The sequence below is a fragment of the Lepisma saccharinum genome, chromosome 4, assembly GCF_977018435.1.
Source record: "Lepisma saccharinum chromosome 4, izLepSacc3.1, whole genome shotgun sequence".
NCBI lineage: Eukaryota > Metazoa > Arthropoda > Insecta > Zygentoma > Lepismatidae > Lepisma > Lepisma saccharinum.
In genome coordinates this window covers 68,431,313-68,457,080 of record NC_139232.1, presented here as the reverse complement: position 1 = coordinate 68,457,080, position 25,768 = coordinate 68,431,313, and the positions used below count along the sequence as shown (strand labels likewise).

The following is a 25,768-nucleotide window of genomic DNA, read 5'->3' as shown; positions in this document are numbered from 1 at the left end:
AGCACTAATTGTGTAAAAGATTGGCACAAAACATTCATTCTGCAGATCTGAAATGCTGAAGCGTGGCCTCGGATTGCACATTGGATAACTTGCATTTCTAACTGAAAATGAGCAATTTCAACCTCCTTGAAGTAAAAATCTCAAGATTTTAGTAATTACGAACCATAAATGAACTATCACATCAAGATATAAGCATTTCTGTGCTCCATTTCAAGTTTTCACTTTGTGCTCTTTTTTGATATGTGGATAATGCAACACTTTTATGTGAACTTTCGCGGGTTAGATTCACTTGATCTCACAATTCGTCATCAGATCAGATCTTCTTTAACTTAACGTGTAATCTTCCAATGTATTTGCCAGGCAAATGCCACATTTCCAACTTTAATCTTCGTTTAAAATATTTACCCTTTGTAGCAAATTAAGCAAATAGTTACTTATATCACATGGAACAGAGAACATAACACGATAATAATAATTAAATGACATTAATTCATTTTTCTTAGTAACAGTGAACAGCATGCAAATGGCAAATAATGTAAAGATCATCGTCCAGATTGAAACACAAACGTTGGTAGCTAACCACAATTTACAAGAATTGCGTCACATCGTTACAAACTGTAGATTTTGTGTACATTGGAAGACGAATGTGCCTCACCTCCCCCGGCCCCGATCTTGCAGTATAGGACGGATGCTAGATACAAAAACAAAAATGTAGACTTTCAAAATAATAATAATAGCAAGAACAACAACATTTTTTTTTCATTTTAACCGTAGAAAGGATATCCCTCTTTTTAATTAACGAGTACAAAGTAACGCATAACCCTACCTTTGTTCGGAGCTATTCTTTGCCCCTAAGGCTTAATGAAAACAAGAGTCAGATTTCAGAAAGAGGATAACAGTACCCCCACCTTTCCACACAGACTTCATGCTGCGTCATTAGGAAGAGTAGCATGCCAGGTCAGATTTTTAGTTTCCGGGCTATCATTACACAAAAGAAAGTAACTCCTGTTCAATGGGAAAACTTCGCGAATTACCTGCCCCGGAACCTACCTCCTACGATATAAGATTGAATCACGGCTCGCCCTGCCTCTAGCGGATAAAAAAAGAAGTAATGCAGCATTAAAGCATCATCATTAAGTTCGTGCACGCTCGTCTGAGTCTGCCCTGAAAGGGGAGAGATATGTAACGAATAGTCCTAAGGGTTGCCAACTCGTCGTATTTATCGTGAAGTCAACAGGGAGGAAAAATGTTTTTTGATAATTTCAATATTTAGTTATTTTTATTGTGTAATGTACACCAACAGTTTGTATGCAGCAACAAATTTGAAGTTTCACAGGCAAAAATTATATTTATGCACATTGTAAACGCAAAATAATTCAAATTATACGAGGTAGGAGCGCCCAGGAATTGTTGGCACAGATTTTTGCTTTTCCGACACATGCTATCTCCTAAAGTAAACATTGCAGAAACGTGAAGAAGGTTCACTATACATTCGTTTATCAAATATAACAATCATCTTGCTACGCCCCTTGTGGGTACGTACTTAAATGTTATTTACCACGGCTACAGATATCTTAATCTCAGGGGGATAGGTTCTTTGTTTGAGAATTCCAAATAAGAAAGCGTTTTATAGCCAAGAGGATATAGTAAAATGCGGATCTATATTCTGAGAACTTAACAAAATACAGAGAAAATATATGTATTTGTATAATCGAAAAGGCTTCTTCTTCTTTTAAATGGCTTCTTCTTCTTTTAAAAGGCTTCTTCTTCTTTTAATATGGAAAAAGCTTCTTCTTTTCTTATGGAAACGGCTTCTTCTTCTTTTAAAAGGCTTCTTCTTCTTCTAAAAGGCTTCTTCTTCTTCTAAAAGGCTTCTTCTTCTTCTAAAAGGCTTCTTCTTCTTTTAATATAGAAATGGCTTCTTCTTCTTTTACTTTGAATTTCTTCTTCTTTTATTAAAGCGTAATCTTATTTATGTGCTCGCTTTCCCCCCGCTTCTTTGTCAAACAATACAAGCTATACTTGTAGAAAGAGTAGGGTCGACTAAACTGACAATAGCGCCACCTCCTATTTGACGATCAAAGGGGAATAACCAGGATCGCTAATAACGAGCGCTGCCAATGGCCCAGTGCGACTAAAAAGAAGCGCAACCGTAAAGTGCTTCGGGGCGTCTAATTTGACACAGCGCCACCGGGGAACGGACAAATGCAAAAGCTGACGATGTTCTCCTCGTCAGAGAATCAAAAAGAAATTGAGATATATTTCTGAATTCATTTGCTCGTTTAATAACTTTCTTAAACGTTTCATATGCGGCTATATTCTTAATTCTTTCAAATTACTATATATATATCATTCTATTTAGGGGAGACCGGGGTAATTAGAACATGGGGTTATTGGAACATGTTAATGTAGAATAATTTAAAACGAAAAGACTGGTGTAATAACATTTCATACCTATGTACCTACACTAAACCTACATGCAGAAAATTTGTTATTGGAATAACTACACAAAAGTAAGTTTTATTTGACTTTTATTATACACCTGCAAAAAATGATGTGACGCATGTTTGGTGTTTCTCTGCTTCTGCATATACTGGATGTGAATGAAAGAACCCTTGCAAAATTTTCTTCACCCCTATAATAAAACATTAGGGCACACATCTTTTCATGTGAGTTTGGTTGTCTATGGGCATTTTGCCTGGTTTTTATAAGCAAAGTTCTTATTACCCCAAAAATTTCTCCAAAGGGGTTATTAGAACATTGCGTAATTTGCTTGATTTTGCTTGGGGTAATTAGAACAGTCATGGGGTAATAAGAACATCATCTTGAAATACCATGAATATGACAATAAAAATAATACATTGTCATAACAACATTTGAAAATGGTTAGGCTAAGTTCAAAGTTCCACATTTGTGCAATATTTATAATAATTTAGTCATAACAGTTATTTTTGACTGGCAATATGAAAAACAAATATATTCAATCATATGTGTTCTTTCAGACAAGAAAGATATGATACATTCAAATTTATAATTAAATTTATTGAAATTGTGTACATTTGCATTGGCATCAAGGTTTATATACAAAGGTCGACTCTTTAAAATTGTACAATGTATAATATAATGTCATACTTGGTATTTTGTATCAACATTCAAAAAACGGTAATTGTAATCATTAGATAAGTATATTGTGATATACATAGTAAAATAGAATCAGAGGATGACGATGTAGTCCTATTCAAACTGGAAAAGTACTACGCTGTATATTACGAGCGAAAGTGGTATGTTGGTAGAATTATTAAAATCTCTAATGGCCAGTCTAAAGCAACAATCAAGTTTCTGGAGGAAAAAGAAACTGGCAAGTTCGATTGGCCACGAAGACCTGATGTTGAGGAAATTGATAGGAAGTTTATATTTTACGGACCTTTGGAGTTAAATGGAATCGGTCCATTTACCCTTCCATTGTATGACATCATTAAGAGCAAGTATGAAGCTTTCAAAAAAGAAATCAAACATTCAAATCAGTAGATCTACTGGTGCCAAACTGACAAATGTTAATATGGGTCAAGTGTTCTTTGGTGTAGCTTTTGTCATGTAGCCTATATTTTATGGTTTCATATATAATTGTTTTTTGAGACTGATAAGCTTAATTTCTGTATATATTAGTTTTTCACGACAGTTAAACCTGTTAGTGTAAGTTATCTTAAGTGTTTTTAGAAGTATTAGCACTACTTGTTACAAATTGGAGTAAGTTTTCCTCCAAAAAAGATGCTTTTTTGTACTTTTTCTAATTGATATACTAGATTGTACATGTAACTATTAGAAGTTTTTTCTTTACTACATTGTAGAATGGCCTGTAGCCTTTCAAATAAATCATAGAACACTGATTTTCATTCACACATGTTTGCTTCACAGCTGGGAAATTGAACTTTATGAAAAAAGACGTTAACTTGGGATTTTATTTAAACAAGCATTGATAACTCCAGAAGAAGTAGAGCTATTGTGTTCAAATTTGCAGGATAAATGAGACATTTATATATGATGTTCTTATTACCCCAACAGCAATCTAAAGCTATTCAGTTGAAATTTCTAACTTATGTTCCATTAACCCCAAATGGGGTAATTGGAACAATTTTATGGTGTCATGACAATTTTTTTTTTTTGGACGAGTATTTGCAATGCAGGTATGGTCATTATTTTTTCCAAAAATATACAAAAGATGTTCTTTGAAATGGTAGAAATTTTTAAAAAATCCATCAGTAACTTTCTGAGTAATTTACAGTGGAACTTCTACAGGCTGTTTCCTGTTCTAATTACCCCGGTCTCCCCTACTTCTATTATAGTATTTGAACTCTTCTTTTATATATTTCTCAATTTACTATAATATATATAATCCCTCTTCTCCGCTCTAAGTTTTTATAATTTCCTTCACTCCTCTTTACATAGCGTGCTGCCATCTCTTGTCGATTCCGAGAAACTTCTTACTTGCAACTTTCATTGTGTCGTGTGAAACTGGCACGTGACAATCTTTCTCGTATACTAAATGCAAATATAGTTGTAAGTAGTAATATTGACTTATTTGAGGTGTGAAGACAACTGTATGATTCATTTGTTGTTTAAAGTCCACTTTATACACAGATAGGCTAATTGGCACTGGACATACAGTTAGTTTAAAGTGGGATCCCAACCACTGTTTCATGTGCCTTCGCCGGGTATTGAACCCGGAACCCCTTGGTTACAAGGCGACGAAGTTACCACTGCGCCATCGCGGAGGGCTGGAGACTTAACTAATTTTTGTAATAATCCAAAACTGAGCCATTTAAAAACTTGCAAACATTTTGAGGTGACCAGCCTTGATGAGTCACTTTAGAGAAATATAACCCACCCCTCCGAAAAGTAACCGTTAGTGATAATTCAATGTCCCTACATGTTAAAGTTCAACTACCAATATGTACAAAATTTAGTCTTCACTTCAAAAAGTTAATCTCTGTCTCAAATTCTGCTCATAGAGACAATCACCAAGCAAGCGTGCCTTGCAAGAGACAGAAACTGATTTAAAAGTCAGGTTTTATTCGCAATGTGCCAAACTGCTCGTGTAGTCAATCAGCCTTTGTCGCGTATGTACACTCACCGGCAATAAAAATTGGACACCTAGATCCTGAAATACACACTTCACAATGCGTTATGTGTGTTGCCTAACTCCACTCCGATGGGCGAACTCGCTATTGAAAGGTTGCTGTTGAAGTACGCTCATCTCCGTAGAGTTAGGCAACACACATAACGCATTGTGAAGTGTGTATTTCAGGTTCCGGTGACTGTACATGTGAAACTGTAGGCGTGCCTAATAGCAGCTCGTTTCTTACATGACGCACATGTCCATCAGCTATGCAGGCTGCTCCATGGGAAATACGAGGCCTCAGGATCGAATTTACAGAACCCATGTGGAAATCGCAACTGTGGGCGTAGCTAATGGCAATAGAAAATGGTAGAGGGTTTTTAAATGACGCAATGGTTAATGAGGCACATTCGTTCCTACGTGCATCTTGAAGGAAACTAAACAGTGAAGCAAGTTGTGTCATAACTTTTGCGTTTAAATAATTACTACAGTATACGAAAATATCTAATATAATCGCACCTAATACATCTGATAAAACATACAATTACTAACAACATCAACTAACAAGCCTAACAGTCGTAAAGTAATAACAATGATTAATTCATTTAAGAACATAAACAGGTGACCAGGATTCGATCTTGCCTAATATCTTACGAACCAAGGTACTTAAATTGAGAAAAAATAAAACGAAGAATGGCGGGACCCATAATCAGGGTTGCTACGCGTCTGGAAAACCTGGAAAACAGGGAAATGTCAGGGAATTTGGCTTGTCAGAGGAAAAAACAGGGAAATATCAGGGAATTTTGCAGATCATCTGGAATTTACGTGCATTTTGGAGTCTGCAAGAGTAAAAGTTGCAAAATGAACAAGTGGTTCATTTCCACTTCTGGATTCGGTTCTTGTGATTCCACTCCTAAAAAAAGATTCGTTCTTATGATTCTCGACCTTGTGCAAAATTATGGTTCCTTCGAATTTCTGAAATAAATTTTCACTTTTATAATTCACTCATTTTAGAAAGAATATCAAAGTAAAACTTGCAGTCCACATATCTGATTGATAACTAAAGTACATTGACAATATGATCATGAAACAATGAAACAATTTATGTTAACCAAAGCCTCACACCGTACCGAAAGCGCATTCTTGGGCAGGCAAGGAGAATTAAACATGAAAAAAAACTATGCGTGTTTGTGGGTTGACCATGCGGGAGCTATTAAGTTAAGGAAGAAAAAGAATGACACCAACATTATATTATTGAAATCACTCCAAGATGTTACCCTATTAATGTAATGGAAAAATATAAGGAACTATCTGTTTACTACCAGAATGTTAGAGGGTTAAATACAAAACTACACAAATTATACTCTAGTATATTACTCGAAAATTATGATGTAATTATACTAACGGAAACTTAGCTAAATGCAGGTGTATATGATGGAGAGTTCATAGATAAAAGGTATAATGTTTATCGTGAAGATCGGGTCCATAAGGGAGGGGGAGCTGTCTTGGTTGCTGTAGTAAACAAATATGCTGTTGAGGAATTTAAAATCAGTAGAAATAGTTGTATCAAATTTATATTTGAATATACAAGCTATTTTTTTATATCCGTATATTTTCCACCAAAATCACCAATTAAGAAGTATCAGGATTTTTTGTATTTGTTGAGGAGATTACTAACCGGCATAGCTTCAAAGTAATTATTCTTGGTGATTTTAATATTACCACAATAATAGATGATCAATTTGATTTATTGGAAGGTGGACCTATAAGTACCTCTCTTGTTAACTTTTTATCAATGGGCAATCTCAAATCCGTTAATCACTTAAAAAATAAAAATGGGAAAGCCCTTGTTTTATTATTGACAAATATAAGGGATAGCATGACCCTTGTTAGAAATTTACACCCGTTGCTTGAGGAAGACCACCACCATCCGTCACTACTTATCCAGGTCTTTGTAAACAAAAAGGTTCCTTGTGTTAAATGTGGCTCAGTCGGTAACGCGTCTGACTACCATGCTCAAGGTCCCGGGTTCGATCCCCGGCCGGTTCAAATCCGGGAACTTTTCTAACGGTGGAAGCGGCCCCGGCGCCTACCCAGCGTCGAATAACATGGGTACCTGGGCGAAACCCTGGGGGGTAAAGGCGGTCAGGGGCGTGATGCTGATCACATCACCCCCACTCACGACCGGATCAAGAAAGTGTGGGGCGTTACCCCCACACCCCCTATACGCCTTCATGGCGTGGTGCTATGCACAGGGGAACACTTTACCTTTTACCTTGTGTTAAATCAAATCCAGTTACTGTATACAATTATGCAAGGGAAGATTTCTACAACAGGCGCGTGCCCAGGATTTTCGTAAGGGGGGGGGTTATGAATCTAACACATTTTCCAGTTCACAGGTCAAATTTCTTGTAATAAATTAGATAATTAATATACTTGGATTTTACCCCCAATGAACGCAATCAATGTATTTGCTATGGATGCTTCATGTTTTTATTGCATCATATAAAAGCACCTGCTTGAATATTTCCAAATTATTAATATTTTATATTTAATTGCTCAAATATAATTTTTAAACAAAAAATATGTACACTCAACATTGTAACAACATTAAAGAGATTAAGACTACTTGATGTCTTAAAGACAGTAATAAATAAGGTACCACAGTTCAACAATTTAAATTCTGAAATTTAGGCATCGAGGTTTCTGTGCGAGTTCTGACAGTATGTCGTCACAAGTAACTTTTATATCACGGTGAATGTTCAGAGCAGCTAACCCATTTAATCTTTCTTCGCAAATGGTATTTCGAAGATAGGTCTTCAAGTGCCTCAAAGTTGAGAATGATTTCTCATTTGATGTTGTTCTTACCGGGATTGTACATAATATGAGCAAACGTGTGTTTACCCAGGGAAATATTACTTCACTGCACATATCAATTGCTTCAAGAGCATTTACTAGACGTCTTTGCATTGCTGCAAGATGACGATACCACAGTTTCATTTCAGTGTGAGCGTCGTCGCCTTGTAATCAAGGTGTCCCGGGTTCAATACCCGGTGGAGGCTAATAGTGGTTCGGATCTCACTTTAAACTTTAGGCCCAGTCCCGATTAGCCTTACTGTGCATAAAGTGGATTTAAAATATCAATTCAATCAACATTGTACTTGTTGTGGAGATGGTTTTGCTAAATATTGTGTACATTTTTGGCATTGTATTATTATATTATTGGTCAAAACATTTGTTTGACAGTCGACAAACAAATACGAACCGCTTCAGTAATTAAGATTACTACAGTGTCATTAATGTGTCATATTCATTTTCATATTAGGTCTATGGAGAGGAATTTTGTATAATGTTAACGTTATGGAACTGCGAAACCAACTGTTGAAGGGGCCACTCCCCCCTTCCGCTCCGAAGCCCAGTACCGCACCACAGGATCTGTCACTGAGCCCGACAAAATCTTGCCAGACAGTGCTCGAAATGCAAATTCGTAGCCGAAAAGGGAGGGGATGTTTGATCGATTTTGGAAATACGAGGGGGTACATCCTTGTATGGATCAACATGGAGACAATACAGGAGGTGGAGGATGCTCAATATGAAAATTATTCTAATTGGGGGTATGATTTGTGAAACTTTCTTAACTGAAGGCAGCATCCCCTACTTCGACCACTGATGCCAGAAAAGATGCTTTCAGAAAATGAATTTATTACTGCACACGTATATTACTTATTGTATTTGTTGCGTTTGTACAAGAGAAACATTCAGAAGATTTGTAAGGAATATTTACAGTTAATAGGATGCCTATCTAGTCTATCCCGTGTCGTAATACAAACTTTATCCCTTTCCTACAAAATAATAAAACTGTCCATGCCAACCGTGATTTTATAATGTGGTTGCATACATATACACTAGAGACATTAGTGCCACTGCTCCGACGCCAGGGTTTTAAATACCTTGGTGGATCTATAAGATAGGTAATATCGTTTTTCGAGGGTTTGTGAACAAAACAAAAAGTAAATGATTTTAAAGTCCATTTTATATTCAGATACGTTAATCGGGACTGGTCTTAAAGTTTAAATCGGGATACGTACCACTGTGCAATGCACCTTCACAGGGGATCAAACCCAGGACCTCTTTGATTACACCACCATCGGTGAGGCCCCTGAAATCATTGAGGAAACTTGTTCATCATAATGTTCTCTCGCCCTGCGAAAGTTTATTGGTGATATAGGGTGACATCCTACACACGTCTTCCAGACATACACACGCGGGCACACCCCTCCCCTGCACACACACGATTGTATGCTTACAGCACATGCTGTGCCCTCCCAGAAAAACAATTCTAAATCCGCCTATGGATATATCTGCTATCAAATAATGAACGGCACTTACCTCGACAGTTCCTTGACATAATTTTGCAACAAGGTTTGCAATATCTTCTGTTATGCCTTCTTGTTGAATATCAAGAGTCTGAAAGTTCGCACGTTTCACTCTCGCAATTCGGATGGAATTCCTCTTAACTTAAATCGACCTTTTCTGACGTTCTATTTGTGGAAGGTGAAGCTTCAACTTCCATTTTTTGTTTCTTTTTGAAATAATCTAATAATGTATTTCTCCTCTTTTTTCTATCCATCTTTAGTTCCACGTCAAAAATCTATTACACATGCAGAAACGTAACACACAACACGACCACTTCGACTTGCTACCTTGCAGACTGCAACTCGCTGCAACCCCAGTGAACACCAGGACTTGGGAGAAAGATATCGGGCGGTCGAATGTCTGAACCATGCATCCAGCTTGGTCCAGCTCAAATTACGTCACCAGTGTTGACAGCAACCAGTAGTGTCAGTGTCAGTAGTGTTGGCAACTGCTAAATTATTTACGCACAAATTCAAGCGAGATCTTTCACACATGTTACAAGAAAATTCAATAAACTGAAGGCTGGAAATTGGTTGCGAAAAAAATATCTAATTTGTAAAGAGCACAAGAGTAAAACGTATAATATTTTGGCATATTAATTGCTTTTATTTTGTTTATGAAACTGACTGGGCCAGTTGCGCTATATAACGCATCCCTCCCTTCCTCCCGGCATGCTATTGTACAAAACATCGATTGCCTACTTCGTAAAACCATGCCTCGCTACTGCCTGCAACAATTATTATTATTATTATAATTATTGATATTTTGAAATAAATATGCATCCAGGTGCGAAATAAGATTTTGACTTACTTTGCCTACTAATTGTAGTGATTCAAATCTCACAGAACTTTGCTCTGCTGGTATAAATGGTATAAGAAGGGGAAAGAAAGAAATGGGAAGTTAGCAGCACTGTCGTAACAGGAAAGGGAGGGTCATTCTCCTAAGAGGGTCATCGTGGGTGAAAGAAAGGGGAGGAGGGATTCCTTCAGTTCGCATTCCAAGGGGTACGGCTCTTTTCTTGACCATACTGAGAAGGAAATTCTCTTTCCTTTTCAGTGACTAAGGAATGAATGAATGCCTGTGCATTGCTGTAACTCAACTCCAATATTATCAAAAGTAATTGAAGAAGCAATACATTTCTCATTGCCAAATGTAAACATTTTACAATATTGGCAATTTATGAAATAAAATGTATTTCTGCTTTGAATTTTTTTAAATGACGAAACCAATGGGGGGGTTTTAACCCCCACCAACCCCCCCCCCTGGGCACGCCACTGTTCTACAATATGTACAAACACTTGTAAAATGAAAAATGGGACAACTTAGCTACTTACAAGAATCCCAATGAAGCATTAGACTATTTTTACAAGGTAATTAATGGTGTTATAGATAAATATGTGCCGAAAAGATCAATATGTAAAAAACGTTCTTATCCATGTTGGTTCACATCGGATATAATAAGAAACTTAAAAGAAAAAGAAACATACAGAAGAAAGATGAAATATTCAGATTAATATCAAACTAAATTAGTTGAATTACGTAAAAAGTTAAAGAGCATGATAATTATAGCATATAAAACATACGTCTCACAAATAGAGAACAATTTAATAAGTAACACCAAATTATTTTGGAATTTTATAAGAAACAAGAAAAAAACAAATAGAAAAGTAGCGCATATGATGTATAAGGGTAATAGATTGGAAACGAACATATTAATTACTAATGGTTTTGCTGAATATTTTCAAATAGTGTATGCTTCAAATCCTTCAACATATAACATCTTTGAGTCCTCTGACATGATAGTATCTCAGTTCGTTGGTGGTACAGAAAAGACTACAGAAAAGACAATGGTCACTCGTTGGATTTTGCGAACCGTTGAACCTGAATCATGGCTGGGTGTAGGATAATTACCTGTCTATCTGAAGTCTTTAGCTGAATTGAAATAAGCGAAGTCCTCTGTAAGCTTCTCTCCTATGCTGACCAAAGCGTCCTTCTCTCACCTACTGCCTTGCTGACCACCTTCTCTCTCTCTCCTCAATCCCAAAAGTCCCTCTACCCTCAGCTTGTCTCACCTCTATATTCCCAGGCCATCGAGCTCTTCCTCAATGCCGAATCGTGTTTATTATAATTGCTACCATGCAAACCGCTGACTCTGTAACCAGAAGTATTACCTGTTTCCTGAATGCTCAGGAGGTCTGCATGGCACAACACAATGCATTGTAAACATGCCTAAGAGGCTTGAGACAGCTGAGAAAAACAAGTGAATGCCCTGGTCAACATGAAGCGTTCAGAGAGACTTAATAAAATAAACATACAATCTTAGGGATTGTTACGGATTCTATCACTAACGCAGAATGCAATAAAGCCATAAAGAAACTGAAATAATCGAAATCTAGTGGACCTGACCAATTGCCAACATACATATGTATTAAAAGGTTGTGCCGAATTATTATGCACCCCTTTACGTTATATTTTCAATATTATTCTAAAAACGCAAATTTTTCCTGATCCTTGGAAAATCAGTAAAATTTGTCCTGTTTTAGAAAGGGAGACCTATGCGAAATTACAAATTATCGACCTATTTAATTATTCTCAGCTCCTTCAAAAATATTTAAATATATATTATATGACAGGATATACAACCATATTAAACCTTATATATCAATACATCAACATGGATTTTGTCCTGGAAAATCAACTTCAACTAATCTGGTCAATTTCGCACAGACTATATCCGATTCCCTCGATGATAAGAATTCTGTTGATGCAATATATATGGACTTCGCCAAAGCCTTTGATACTCTTGATCACGATGTATTGCTGAGTAAATTGTCTAAGTTTGGTCTCTCTCATAGCTATCTTAAATTAATATCCTCTTACCTATGCAATCGAATGCAATTTGTGACATATAATCAAGCTAAGTCATACATGTACAAAGTCTGTTCCGGTGTACCACAAGGCTCCAATCTTGGACCATTATTCTTTCTATTATACATTAATGATCTACCCACAAATTTTAAATACTCAAAATGTTTACTTTTTGCTGATGATTTAAAATTGTATAAAGTAATGAAAGATCCAAACGATGCACTTAATTTGCAAAAAGATTTGGAAAATGCCCAAAGATGGAGTATCGAAAATAAATTAAACTTTAATGTCACAAAATGCTTTGTACTCATAATAACTTTTTCCCGGCAAACCAAACCTAATATTTATCAATATACAATGGATAATCGTACATTACAAAGAGTAAATCAAATAAATGACTTAGGAGTTACATTAAATAATACATTATATTTTGGAACACATATTGATGAGATCAGATGTGCTTACAGAACTTTAGGGTTTTTAATTAGAAATTCACAAGACATGTATAGTGAAAGAGCTCTGACAAGCCTGTTTAATTGCCTTGTTCGAAGCAAATTATAATATGCAAGTGTAGTCTGGTCTCCTTACACACAATGTAATAGCAAAAAGATAGAAAGAATTCAGAAGAAATTTGTTCGTTACTTATATTACAAAAAATACAAAAGATCATCTTTTCAGGATCAGGTATCATATAAACAACTACTAAGAGAATTCAATGTTATACCTTTGTACGAAAGGATACTAGTATCACAACAATTATTTTTATATAAATTAGTCAACGGGCTAGTCGACAGTCCAAGTCTCCTCCAAACATTAAACTTTAATGCTAAGAAGGACATGTTACGGTTTAGGCAGCCTTTTCATTACGGCAAATCCCATTCAACAGAACACCAGAATCCACCCATTCTAAGACTATGTATTAAACATAACGAAATAGTCAGAAACGGTGGAGACTTGGATTTCGCTATGCCATTTAAGCAGTTCCTGTCTGTTCTTCGAAGAATGTCATGAACAAATCAAACAATTATAAATGTTTTCTGTGTACATGGGTACGTTTGTAGATACAATTATGCCTGTATGTGTGTATATTTGTTTATATATGAGTATACACATGTGTATAGTTAGGAATGTCTGTATATAGATATGTATCCTGTTCTACCTCTGTAAATATCATCTTTAGATTTATGTTCTCTATATATATATATAGTATTCTTTACAAAATGATTATTGTAGTTTTGCTCTCTTTCTTCTTTTGTTTTGTATTTTTGAAATTTTAATTTTTTTGATTGTTTAAATTATATGTAAGCCTATTGTAACTGGAGCGAAAGCTCTGTTATAGGTGAAATAAATAAATAAATAATTATCGTAAAGGTTGGTGATGATCGTCTATTATTGTATAGATCTTAGTCTTGTTGGCATTTCCTATAGAATTCCTATATGCAACAAAACTTTCTCCAGATGCTGTGTACTTATAAATGTAAGCAAAAAAGCAGCATTTCTACGACACTTTAAATCCGCTAGAAATGAAAAATTGTGTATGGTTTATGAACTTTTTCTGTTGTTTTCATATTGTGGAGATCTGTTATGATGAAATAATTTACCTCTGTTACCTTAACCTGAAGGCTAGATGCACTTGATTGTAGCACCCAATACATTTGATGCCGATTGTAATTTTACATTTTACTCTTCGAATTTTCACGTGTTCTTGTGTGTAGAAAGAAATTTGCTAAAAAAAAGTTGTGAAAGTGAATATTCATAATAATTAACGTATTATATATTTAATCGAAAAACACAAGGTTCAAAAGCAAAAATCATGATGATAAACATGTCTGGAAAAAATAACTTTTGGACTGGAAAACCTGGAAATGTCAGTGAATTTCATAATAAAAAAATCGTAGCTACCCTGATAATTCGCTATACGGTATGAATAATTTACTTTCTTCTCTCGGGTATGTTACATGTTAGCTGGAATCAGTTGATGAATCAGTGAGAATGAGAAACGCGGACCCCGAGACTTGTTATTATGAGGCGTCATCGTTATACGTGAAATGTCATGGGGGAGGCCCTTATTCCGATGTGATGTACCTTGAGGTCACACACTTAATAAATAATCTCATGTCCTGGCAACACTTGTACTGCAGCGCACGTTTCGGCAGTGAAGCTCCCTTGCCTAGATGTTAATATTTATGAGGCCGGCACAGCCATCAGCTAAGAAAGCGACGGAAGAGCCCAGGAAATTAGAAGAAAAGACTAAGTTTTTTCAATAAGAAAGTGAGACGAGGGTACAACGTCTAAGAAAACCCTTTAAGGCTTCGTTTCATATTAAAAGCACTTGAATTGGAGGAAATGAGAAGCAAAAGTTTGTACAGCAGTCATTTTCCATGAATTTTACTCTTCATCTCTCTCCTCTCTATCTCTCTCTCTCTCTCCCCATGCCCGAGTCTTTCTCTTTCTATCTAGGTTTATCTATTCTCTCCCTACATATATATCTCTTTCACTACTTGGGACCTCCCTGATGGTGCAGTGGTAGCGTCGTCGCCTTGTAATCAAGGGGTCGGTGGAGGCACATAGTGGTTCGGATCCCACTTTAAACTGTAAGTCCAGTCCCGATTAGCCTTACTATGCATAAAGTGAACTTAAAACACCAACTCAATCAATCAAACTTTCACTACTTCTCTATCTCTATGGTTCTACTTTTCTCTTTACTATATTTCTCTCCTCTCTCTCTCACTGTTTGTTTCTCCGTGTTTTTCTATCTCAGTATATTTCTCTTTACATTGATATTTTCTCATGTTTTTATATCTCCATATCTATTTCACGATGTTTCTCTCTTTATATCTTTCCATGTTTTTCTCTTTTCCTATCTGTTTCACCATGTTTCTCTCTCTCTCTCTCTCTCTCTCTCTCTCTCTCTGTGTGTGTGTGTGTGTGTGAGTGTCTGTCTCTCCATGATCCCTTATCTATTTTAAAATGTTTATCTCTATATAGCTAACCAATGTTTTTCACTGTCTAATTTATCTCTGTCACTATGTTTCTTTATTTCCCCTCTCTCTTTCCCCTCTCTCTTTCTCTCCATACATGCTTTTTCTTTTTATCTTTTCTGTGAGTCTGACTTTATCACTTTCGATCTGCATGTTTCACTACCCGATTTTTAATCCCTTTATTTAGTAAGGCTCAGTTCATGATTCCTCTATGTTCTCAGTTATAAAACCACGTGTCTTTTCACCATTCACTGAAAGAAAACTTCAGAGAACAAAAAATTATCAAAAAATAAATGAAAGAAGTCCAGGAAATGATATCACAATCTCCTGGTTTGATATTGTATGATAAATCGCGAAATAAAGCACCTCAACATAGCTCGGAATCCTTGAGTACATAAATCTGACAGAACAAATATCGTTTAATCTAAGAAAAGGAAGGAGCGATTTTTTTTCCCGCAGAAAGGGGAACATGTCCATTCCTTTAATGCAGTCCCATCTACAACGAACTGTACCAATCGATCAGATTTTGGCACTCGTAATGTGCTGACATGAGACCAGAGACAGCAAGAAGTGATTTCTCGTGTTCAGAGTGAACAAAAGTGTTAAACCCAGTCTAAAATATTATTTGTCATCAAGGCATGCAACGAACAGCAAAAAAGAGATTCGGGGTGATTGTTATTTTTCTTTTCTGCACATATCCGTTGAATGCAATTGAACTTACATTATTTGTTTCTATTCAGTTTATCTTTTCTCAATTGTTCATCTTTCTTCACACTTCGTTATAAGCACACGTTATCGTTAAAACTTGTCAGTTGAATAACAAAAGTTCGATTTTTATACAGTGTCGGCGATTAGAGAAGTGTGAGGGGGCAGTTGTCCCTCCCCCATTTTTGCTCCCACACTATGGCCTCTTAATGCTAAGCCTTGTATACCAAGGAAGAGTATTTGCTCCCTTCTACCCAGTTTTGGCACCCAATCGCCGCTACGGTGTTTATACGAGAGCGCATGAAGCTGAAATGTATAGTTAGATGAAATACGAAAATGAAAATGTAGCACAATTATATTTACTTAAACATTGTCACCTATGAATGTCAATCGCGGCGATGAAAATAGGTGATGATGATTGATGAAAGGGATATCTAGTTTCATTTCAAGTGGATTAGTTCCAAACACCAACTACAACATTCAATACAAAATATAGCCCGAGTTCTGAAACTCAAAAAGTAGAATCACATTACGTAGGCTCTATATTACATTTGGGCCGTCGTGTGAACCTCATGAAGCTTTTTGGGGGGGGGGGGAGCCAAGTCGACACAACATTGGCCATCACCGGTGGAACTACAAAATCTCAATTTTGACTCAGCATCGCCATAACAACTGTAAAGTTACTTGAAAGGATCTAGCGGAGCTGGGACTCGATATCCCGACCCGGTTGAACATATCTTGACCAGTGGAGAGCCTTAGCTTCAGAAGGAGCTGTCGGCCAGACATTTCTATATATGTGAAAAAAAGGAAAGGTGGAAATATACAGGACATATTCTCCTTTCGAAAATCCTGGTCACGCTACTGCCTACTGTGCTTAGTTCTCAATGGTCTGTGTAGCAACATAGGATTATTTCTAGCTTAAAATAAATAAAGAAAATGTGAAGCCAGGGCATTCATTGCGAGAGAAAAAAAATGAGCTATACTGGGTTCGTCAAAAAATCAGATGATTATGAAAACGCTATAACTTTTGCAAAATGTATTATATTGATGCAAAATATACAAAAGGAAAGTACAACGCTTAGAGTTACGAAATTACTAACAATTAATTACTAATAATTATTTAAACAATGAAAATAACCTTCATTTCGATCCAATTATTATTTTAAAAAAAGATTAACTCCATTTTGTTCCACACACTCTGTGGGGCGTTTTACGTAGCTACCCATCACACTGTACAGCATGGTCACAGTTCATTGTTGTTGTTTCAGATCTTGCCGTGCTTGTGTGGGTGTTGGAGTGGATTTTGGAAGACTTTCTGTGCATACTGCCATAAGAATGTCAAATTCCAACTTGCGTTGAATGATTGGAAATTCTTTGAAAAGCTTCTTCTTCTTCTTCTTCTCTGGCAATACTTCCTGGCGTATGCACACGTTCTGCCTTTGACACATATACATATGTGGCGAGAAAAAAATAATTTTAAAGCCTCTTTATGCTCATAGAGGCTAGTCGGGGCTGGACATACAGTTTACACAGTAACCACTGCGCAATCTGCCTCCAGCAGGGATCGAACCCCTTGATTATTGAGAATTGGAGTTATTAGTAATCCTAAAATACCCTCGTCGTAAATTTTACAACGGCGATGAATACAATCCACTTCTGCACGCGAAGAGAGGAACTTGAAAGTAAAGTAAGTGTGAGGGATATTCTTCCTGCCCATGTTCGCGGTACGCACGATGATATAGTGTTCAAGAAAAGAAAAGAAAAATAAATATTGGGTTAGTGTCTCTAGTCTGTTACATCCCCAATTTTCAAAACTGGAAGGCATTTTTGTTAGTTAGTCCTTCCAATCAAGTTCCCATGCATAATGGATAAAATTTAATAAGTCAATTTTGATTGAATTTGTTTCTATCTGCACATACAACTCGCATCAATTTAGTGTTTAACATCATCGAAATATTCCTTCAAAAAAACTCGACAGTGTCGCAAATTCGTTGTTACTGAACACGTCTCTCCTGATTGGGTGTATTTAAGACCCTGAAAATGGAGTCGAATTTAAGGCAACGCGATTGCTCTCTTTTTCCCTCTCTGAAGCGGATCAAATCTGAAACCGTTTGAATGGCATGTAGCGCAAAGCGAGATCTTGTTAAAGAGGCTCGATATCATTACCATGACGACGCCTGAATGTCAAAATAAATACTCACAACTGCACTGCCGAGTACCAAACTCGTTCTCAACAACTCCCATTAGATGGAGTTGAAAATTCGAAGAGCACAGCGTACGGAACAACGGGAATAGGACTTCAGCGTACATATCTACGAAAGGGAAACACAATATAAAATATGAAACGTTTACTCCGGATTCGAATCCGAGAGACCAATTTTTGTTGTTGCTGTTTTGTGTGCCCTTCTGCAAATCCAGCAATTCCCAAGAGCTTGCATCGCACGAAAGCATTGCAGGGTGCACTTGACGTACGAGATAATCAATTTCAGTCCCTGTTTTTTCCCTCTGTATCCTACAACAGGAATTCCGTTTCTGCGTAACATCGTGTTTTAGTTTCCGGCAATAAATTTTAGAAAAACGGATGTAATGATGTACAGACGTAAAAAATAAATCTTGCATAAAAATCATCTCCTCTCTCTTTTTTTCCCTTCGGTATCACTACTTGGATTTTTCTCTTACATTCTCTCTCTCTCTCTCTCTCTCTCTCTCTCTCTCTCTATGTTTCTTTTTTGTAAATATAACCAATGTTTTATTAAGCTTAATTTCATACGAATCAATCTGTTCAGCACCTTTGTTCTTTACCTTCCATTTACCTTGCAGACCCCCAGTACCTAACTCAATATTTGAAGTCTTAAAATGCAGCTAAGATATCTTTTTTAAATGCCTCTTCTATTAAATTCATTACAGTACAGTTTACTACAAATTTCAAACTTTTATTGGCACAATAATAATAATACCATCAACAACATTAATACAGAATACTATTGTACGATATTACGTTAAGAAGGTGGCTGGTGCTGAATTTCACTTAGAAAATCGCGTTACTAGCTGAAACTTGTATTCTGATTTCTGAGTTTACTTGTACCAATTGGAACCTATACTTATTTTCAAGATATAGAAGAAAGAAAATGATTTTACACACAAGCACGTCGTTACGAAACGCACGATAATTCCGCAAAGTCTGTGTAAAGAAGCCCAGAAATTCGGAAGGGATCTTTCTTTCATGATCAGGAAATGTGTGATTTTAGAATAGTAGATTTCATTTCCAGAAAACTCTTTGTTTAATTTTTCTTTGCACACTAAATGTAATTACTCGAAGCAAGTCGTCAGTTACTCTCCTGAGCTATGGAATTTTCTTGCAATGAGTGCTTTTCCTTTAAATTACGAGTTTCCAAGCATAATTCAACGTAACTTAGTGAAAAACGTTCGAGAGAAGCCTGAGTGGTCCAGGCTAGAGGTATACAAAAATAACAGCTTATAATTTATTTATTTATTTATTTATTTACTGAACTCAACGGATATATACCTAATTACAGAGCCCATATGAAGGATACATAGTGAATACAGTTACATAAATTTTTGTAATATAGAGATAGATATTATATATATATATATATATATATATATATATATATATATACATTAAAATACATTTAAAATTATTTTCTATATATATACACATACACCCTTTATCACATCATTTCATTAGGAAATTATGTGTTTATGCTTAGGTAATTGTATTAATAGTGGCTTTACTGAGGCCATAGAAAATATGTCAATGGTTTTATTCTTGATTAGCAATTTATTGTAACTGTGCACATTCTCCACAATGGAGATTTCTTTTTAATTTCCGATCTAGCCTTCTTTATAGGAAAAACTTCGTTCTTGAGACTAGTCTTCGACGACGGGATTCGAAAATTTATCTGGCAGAGTATATGTTCAGCATCTACTTCGTTAACAACTTCCACAAGAATACAATTTCATGTAACGTTCTTCTATGACACAGATTTGTAAACCGACTTTCATATATCAGGTTGTCGTAGTGTTCAAATGTGGGGTAAACTTTCTGAAATTTGTATTTTAAAAATCTAAGAAATTTTGATTGGACTCTTTCAATTGCTAAACTGTAGTTTGCTGTGTCTGTATTCCATATAACAGATGCATATTCGAGTTTTGGTCTTACATATGAATAATACAAAACTTTTAGTGTCTCTATGCTCTTGAAATCCATCCCCATTCTAAGAATAAACCCAAGGTTCTTGAACGCTTCACTAATTATTTGTTCTACGTGTTTATTAAAAGTAAGATTTGAATAAAAAATAACCCCTAAATCCTTGACTATAAAATTTCTTGCTAGAGTATGGTTGTATATTTGATACTGAAATTCAACTGGGGTTTTCTTTCGAGTATATGTTACAAAATGACATTTATTGATGTTTATTGTCCACGTTTCTAACTTTGTAATATCATTTTGAAGTTGAACACTGTCATCTTGTTTGCTGATTTTCGTGTAGAATTTCAGGTCATCTGCAAACAGAAATTTGTGTGAATTTTCAAATGAATCAGGCAAGTCGTTAATAAGTAATGTGAAAAGAAGTGGTCCAAGGTTAGACGCCTGAGGTACTCCAGAGGTGACTCTTATCTCGGAGGATATGTGACCTCACGTACTGCTTACGGTTCTGCAAATAGGAAGCTAACAATTGACGCATTGGTTCAGAAATATTGAAGCATGCTAATTTACTTAATAGATATCATGGTTAACCAAGTCGAACGCTTTGCAGAAGTCTGTATATATTGCATCAACTTGACCTCCTTCGTCCAAGGTTGAACTTATAAAATTGGTAATATGGGAGAGATTGGTCAACACTGATCTACGTGGTACAAAGCCATGCTGAAACGATGATATTATAGGTTTTACGTGGGTGATGTAACAGTGCATCATTTTTTCGTATATTTTTGCTGGGGCTGATAGTATACTTATTGGTCGGTAGTTTTGTACGTCATTAGTGTTACTGGTTTTTGGAAGTGAACAAGTTTCCGTGGCTTTCCATTTTTCAGGAAATTTGTGTTTTGCAAGAATTAAATTGAAAATGAGATATAACGGGTATTTCAACATATCACTGCAACCTTTAACTACATAGGGCGGTATCTTGTCCGATCCGGCTGATTTCTTAGGTTTTAAAGTTTTTAATTGCTTTTTCTATGTCTTCAATTCCTACCTCTGTAATATTAAGATTATCCAAAGTGTCATATTGTTTATGGTTAGGCAATACTTTCATGTCATATATAGGGGGATCTTTTTTATACATCGACTGAAAATGCTGTGCAAAAGCTTCGACTACTGAACGTCGGTCTGACAACACTTTATCCTTGAACAGTGCAGGATCTTTGTTGCTTTTCCTACGTTTATTTGTAACAAACAACCAAAACTGGGTGCTATCTTTTGCAATATTTATTTCCGAATTGGCAACATAACTGTTGTATGCATCAATAATTTCCTTACTAACTTTTGTTCGGAATTCGCTAAATTTATTATAGTGGTATCGAAAGTATCCCGCCTGTCTTTTCCACTTCTTGTGGTGGTAATGTTTCCTACTTATACTTTTGGGGTGTAAGGGGTGGCCTTCCACGTAGTACACCCAAATGTCAACCTCACTTCCACGTTAGTACACCCTGGACTGAAGACTAACGAGGCTCTGGCGACTGGCCCTTGGCCAGGACAATTTTGTTTGTATTGTCCTGTTATTTTGTCCTTATGTGTGCTGAGTGCCCCTTTACAGCCTCAGCTTTTAACAGAAGTCAGAACATTTTAAGATTTTTAATTACGCAACGTTAGAGTTGTTATTCGTAACAATAAGGGGCTGGCCCCCGTATAATGTGACGGGAGCAAAATAGCCTAAGTGCTGACGCTCCCACAATTTTAAAATCAAATCAAATCAAAATCCTACTTATACTTTTAATAATGCTGCTCGTAAACCAACATGGGTACTGTCTTTTGCGGCTTTTCTTTAAGGGGAAATATTCATCGAATATTTTATATATAATTTCATAAAACACGTCTGTATCTTGATCAACGTCATTCTTTGTTTTCAATACATCCCAGTTCGTGTTAAGCAGCTTGTGATGGATGGAAAGTCGGCCTTACTGAAGTTGCGAAAACTACTCCTTATTTTGTCTCGTAGTAAAGCTCAGTCGATAGACCATCGATCCCAGATTTCAGTAGTCCACTTGTGCGAGCAATCGTAGTTGAGCCACGCATGCGCAGAAACTGCCTGGCCATTGAGATCCCCAGATTTAACACCATCAGACTTTTTTGCACGATGCTTCATTCAAGATGTTGAGTGCATGAGAAAAGTTCACGATTTGGGTGTTTGAGACAGCGTATCGTTGCACTAATAACGCCTCAAATGCTGGTCAACACTTGGCACGAGCTTGAGTATCGCTTGGATATCTCTCGAGCTACAAATGGTGCCCACATTAAGGTGTACCAGCGTACATAAAAGCTTTCTGAGTTACTTTGTACAAAACCAAACATGAAAGTTAATTAACTTTACAGATGCTAAAATATGTGTGAGTATTTTTGTATACCTCTAGCTCGGACACATTGTACATTAAGATGTTGGTCTATGAGGCAAATCAGACAAAAATGATTGGCTCTTGTACTCACACGTGACTCCCTTCTCGAGGTCTTCATAGTACCCGCAGAATGCCAGCTGTTGGATGAGCTGAAGAGGAAGTTTGTCCAGCTGATCCACTTTACGAAGCCTGGAGGAAATTATATCAACGTCTTTCATCGTTCTGTCCGTGGGCCTGAAATATGAAGAAGAAATGTTAAAAGAATATAAGTAACCGAAATAGTTTTAGCAGGCCCATCTACCTATATATTGTGATATTTTGCGAATAGTTGTGTACCCTTACTAGTAACTTATCCATGAGATTTTTATTTTAGATACGGCCTATTACCCTCAGGTGGTTATCCCAGTATAAGTAAATAATTTTTTTCTCTGCCCTTAGATGGCTAACACAAGTACGAGTAATTTTAGTGTGGATCAGGGTGCGAAATCATTGCAGACTGACAGGCGGGGTGGGGTGGGGGGTGGGGGGAGACCTTAATTTACACCCCCACCTAGCAAAATATACAAATAATAATTCTATTACATATAAAAGTAAATCACTAAATATTTAAATATGTATATTGTTAAATACGTATATGTAAAGGAATTCATTTGTTACTTTTATATATAACAGATATTTATAAAGCAGGAAAGTAATTTGGTGGCGGCGGGTTAAGCCAAGAAGGGTGGGGGAAATCCCCCCAGGATGAACACATGAACGTTCACAGACGAGTAAAAAAATAATGAAAGTACATGACTTAACTGCAAGATTAAACAAAGAGCCCAAACCGAGACAGACAATAATCTCACACAGAATATGCAAATTAGAGTGCTGCAATGAGCGTTTTTCGCTCGAGCGGCAAATAGTCCGCAAGGGTAACGCTAGATGCATACAAAATTGATAGGTTTTACGATCGACCAAAAATCGCTCGAATGAGGGGAATACACTCGAACTCCCGAACCTTATTAGTACACGAATGTCCGTCATTTGTCCATTTGTAGTGGGCCCTCAAATATGGATCGTGAAGTAAAAGACGAAGTGAAATTGAAAGTAAGTGAATATAGTCATCATCTCCATGCTAAAATGCAGTTTTGTATATCTTACCAAAATATGTGAAATGAAATAGATGATTATGGGCTGAAACTACCTAGACTGACATTTTATGTTTCGACGATTATTGTCACATCAAAATGATGTTCGTTTGACTGTCAAAACTGCATTATTGTTAAGTCCAAAAATAAAATAATAATAATATAACTGCATTATATTATTTCGCAGAATATCCTTTTCGGTAAGTGAACAATGATCTGCACGTATTTGTTGCAGTGTGATACGATAGGCACTAGAGTACTGCATTGGACCACATTCGCTCGAAAATACTTGATCGAATCTCCCACGTTCGAGCGTGAAACGCTCGAATATATGCTAGAATATCAAATATCATTTCAATGTGACAATAATCGTACAAATATGTGTGCAAAAATTCGTTCTGGTAGTTTCAGCCCATAATCCTCTATTAATTTTCACATATTGCTATGTACTGTTCCACGATGGCGCAGTGGTAGCGTCGTCGCCTTGTAATCAAGGTAACCCGGGTTCGATACCTGGTGGAGACACATAGTGGTTCGGATTCCATTTTAAACTGCAGGTCAGTCCCGATTAGCCTTACTGTGCATAAAGTGGACTTAAAACACCAACTCAATCAATCATATATATTGCTATGTATTGGTAAGATAGACTATTACATTTTAACATGGAGATAATGACTATGTTCACTTCAGTTTCAATTTCACTGTGTCCTTCACTTAACGAAAAAACTTGCAGCGCTCCGTTTCAAAATGTGAGAAGCCTCCCCGATGACGCAGTGGTAGCAGTGGTAGCGTCGTCGCCTTGTAATCAAGGGGTCCCGGGTTTGATTCCCGGTGGAGGCACATGGTGTAGGTCCATTTCCGATTAGCCTTACTGTGCATAAAGTGGGCTTAAAACAACAAATAAATCCAACAACAAATCAATCAAAATGTGAGAAGATACGCCACGGACCAGATTGCTCATTTGGCACATGAAAGGAAGGATATGACGCGGTGGAGGGTCTCTGTGGACGGCCATGCGCGCGTTCCGTTGCCTCGTTGCATCATCCTTCATTGTGTAGTGAGCCCTGTGAATGACAGTACGACCCATTGTCAATTTATTTCTTTATTATCTTTATTATGGAGTGGGATAAGGAAAATAGTATTGCATTTATTGATTTAAAGTGAAGTATTTGTACGTTTAATCCGCTGACCTGCTGGAACCGCAAGTCTGCCAATAAGCTGCTTCAACTATACAGTTCACGGTTCGCGTACATGTTTGTCATCCACCAACGTGGCGATTTGCGTTTTTTCCCCGATAAAACGTAATTAATGGAAATATATGCCGCTGCTGCTACTTGCTGCGGTGTACTCATCGTCATTTGAGCTGTGAACCGTATCGCACTCCCGTATCAATCATGCTACAGGGTGGATGATACGGAACGCAGTGATGATACGCGACAAATCTGGGTCCGTATCGTATCAATTATTGATACGATACGCTGGTTTGCAACAAGTGGATACCGGGCTTAATAGGGACGTCTGTCATCGTGTGTGTCCATTTAACATTTCGGTCTGTAAACATACTTTCATATGTATTATATATTATATTAGAATTGTAATTACATAGTACGGGTTATAGGTTGACAATGCTGCTTAATAGGCTCTGAAACACGGGACGTTGTCAATCATTCTATTACGAGTGCGGTACGCTCGAGCGTGGGAGACTCGAAAGAGTTTGAGCGAGCGAAAATGGTCCCATGCAGTACGCTAATCCAAATTATTTGTGTCCTTCTGGATCGGTAACTTAGTAAATTTTCTGCCGGGGGTTACAAGACATTCGGACCACCCTGTACAACTACGAAAAATTAAGGCTTTTGAAAAGGAAACAAACCGATGTGAATGTATCTCACAACTGAACATTCAAGTTTAAGATTTGAGCTACACCGAATTGTATACACCTTCCTCTTCAAAGGGAGAAAATGAATCCACACCCCATC

The 25,768-nt window shown here is 36.7% G+C and overlaps 1 protein-coding gene across 1 annotated transcript in view; it reads right to left on the bottom strand.

Annotated features, from left to right (window-relative positions):
- The window catches only part of Epac (Exchange protein directly activated by cAMP), a 666,691-nt gene that overhangs the window by 434,621 nt on the left and 206,302 nt on the right, over positions 1-25,768 (bottom strand). The window contains exon 2 of the mRNA XM_083120690.1: positions 22,754-22,896. Within this exon, the coding sequence (XP_082976816.1) occupies positions 22,754-22,896 (143 nt within the window). The remainder of the gene's footprint in view (positions 1-22,753; positions 22,897-25,768) is intronic.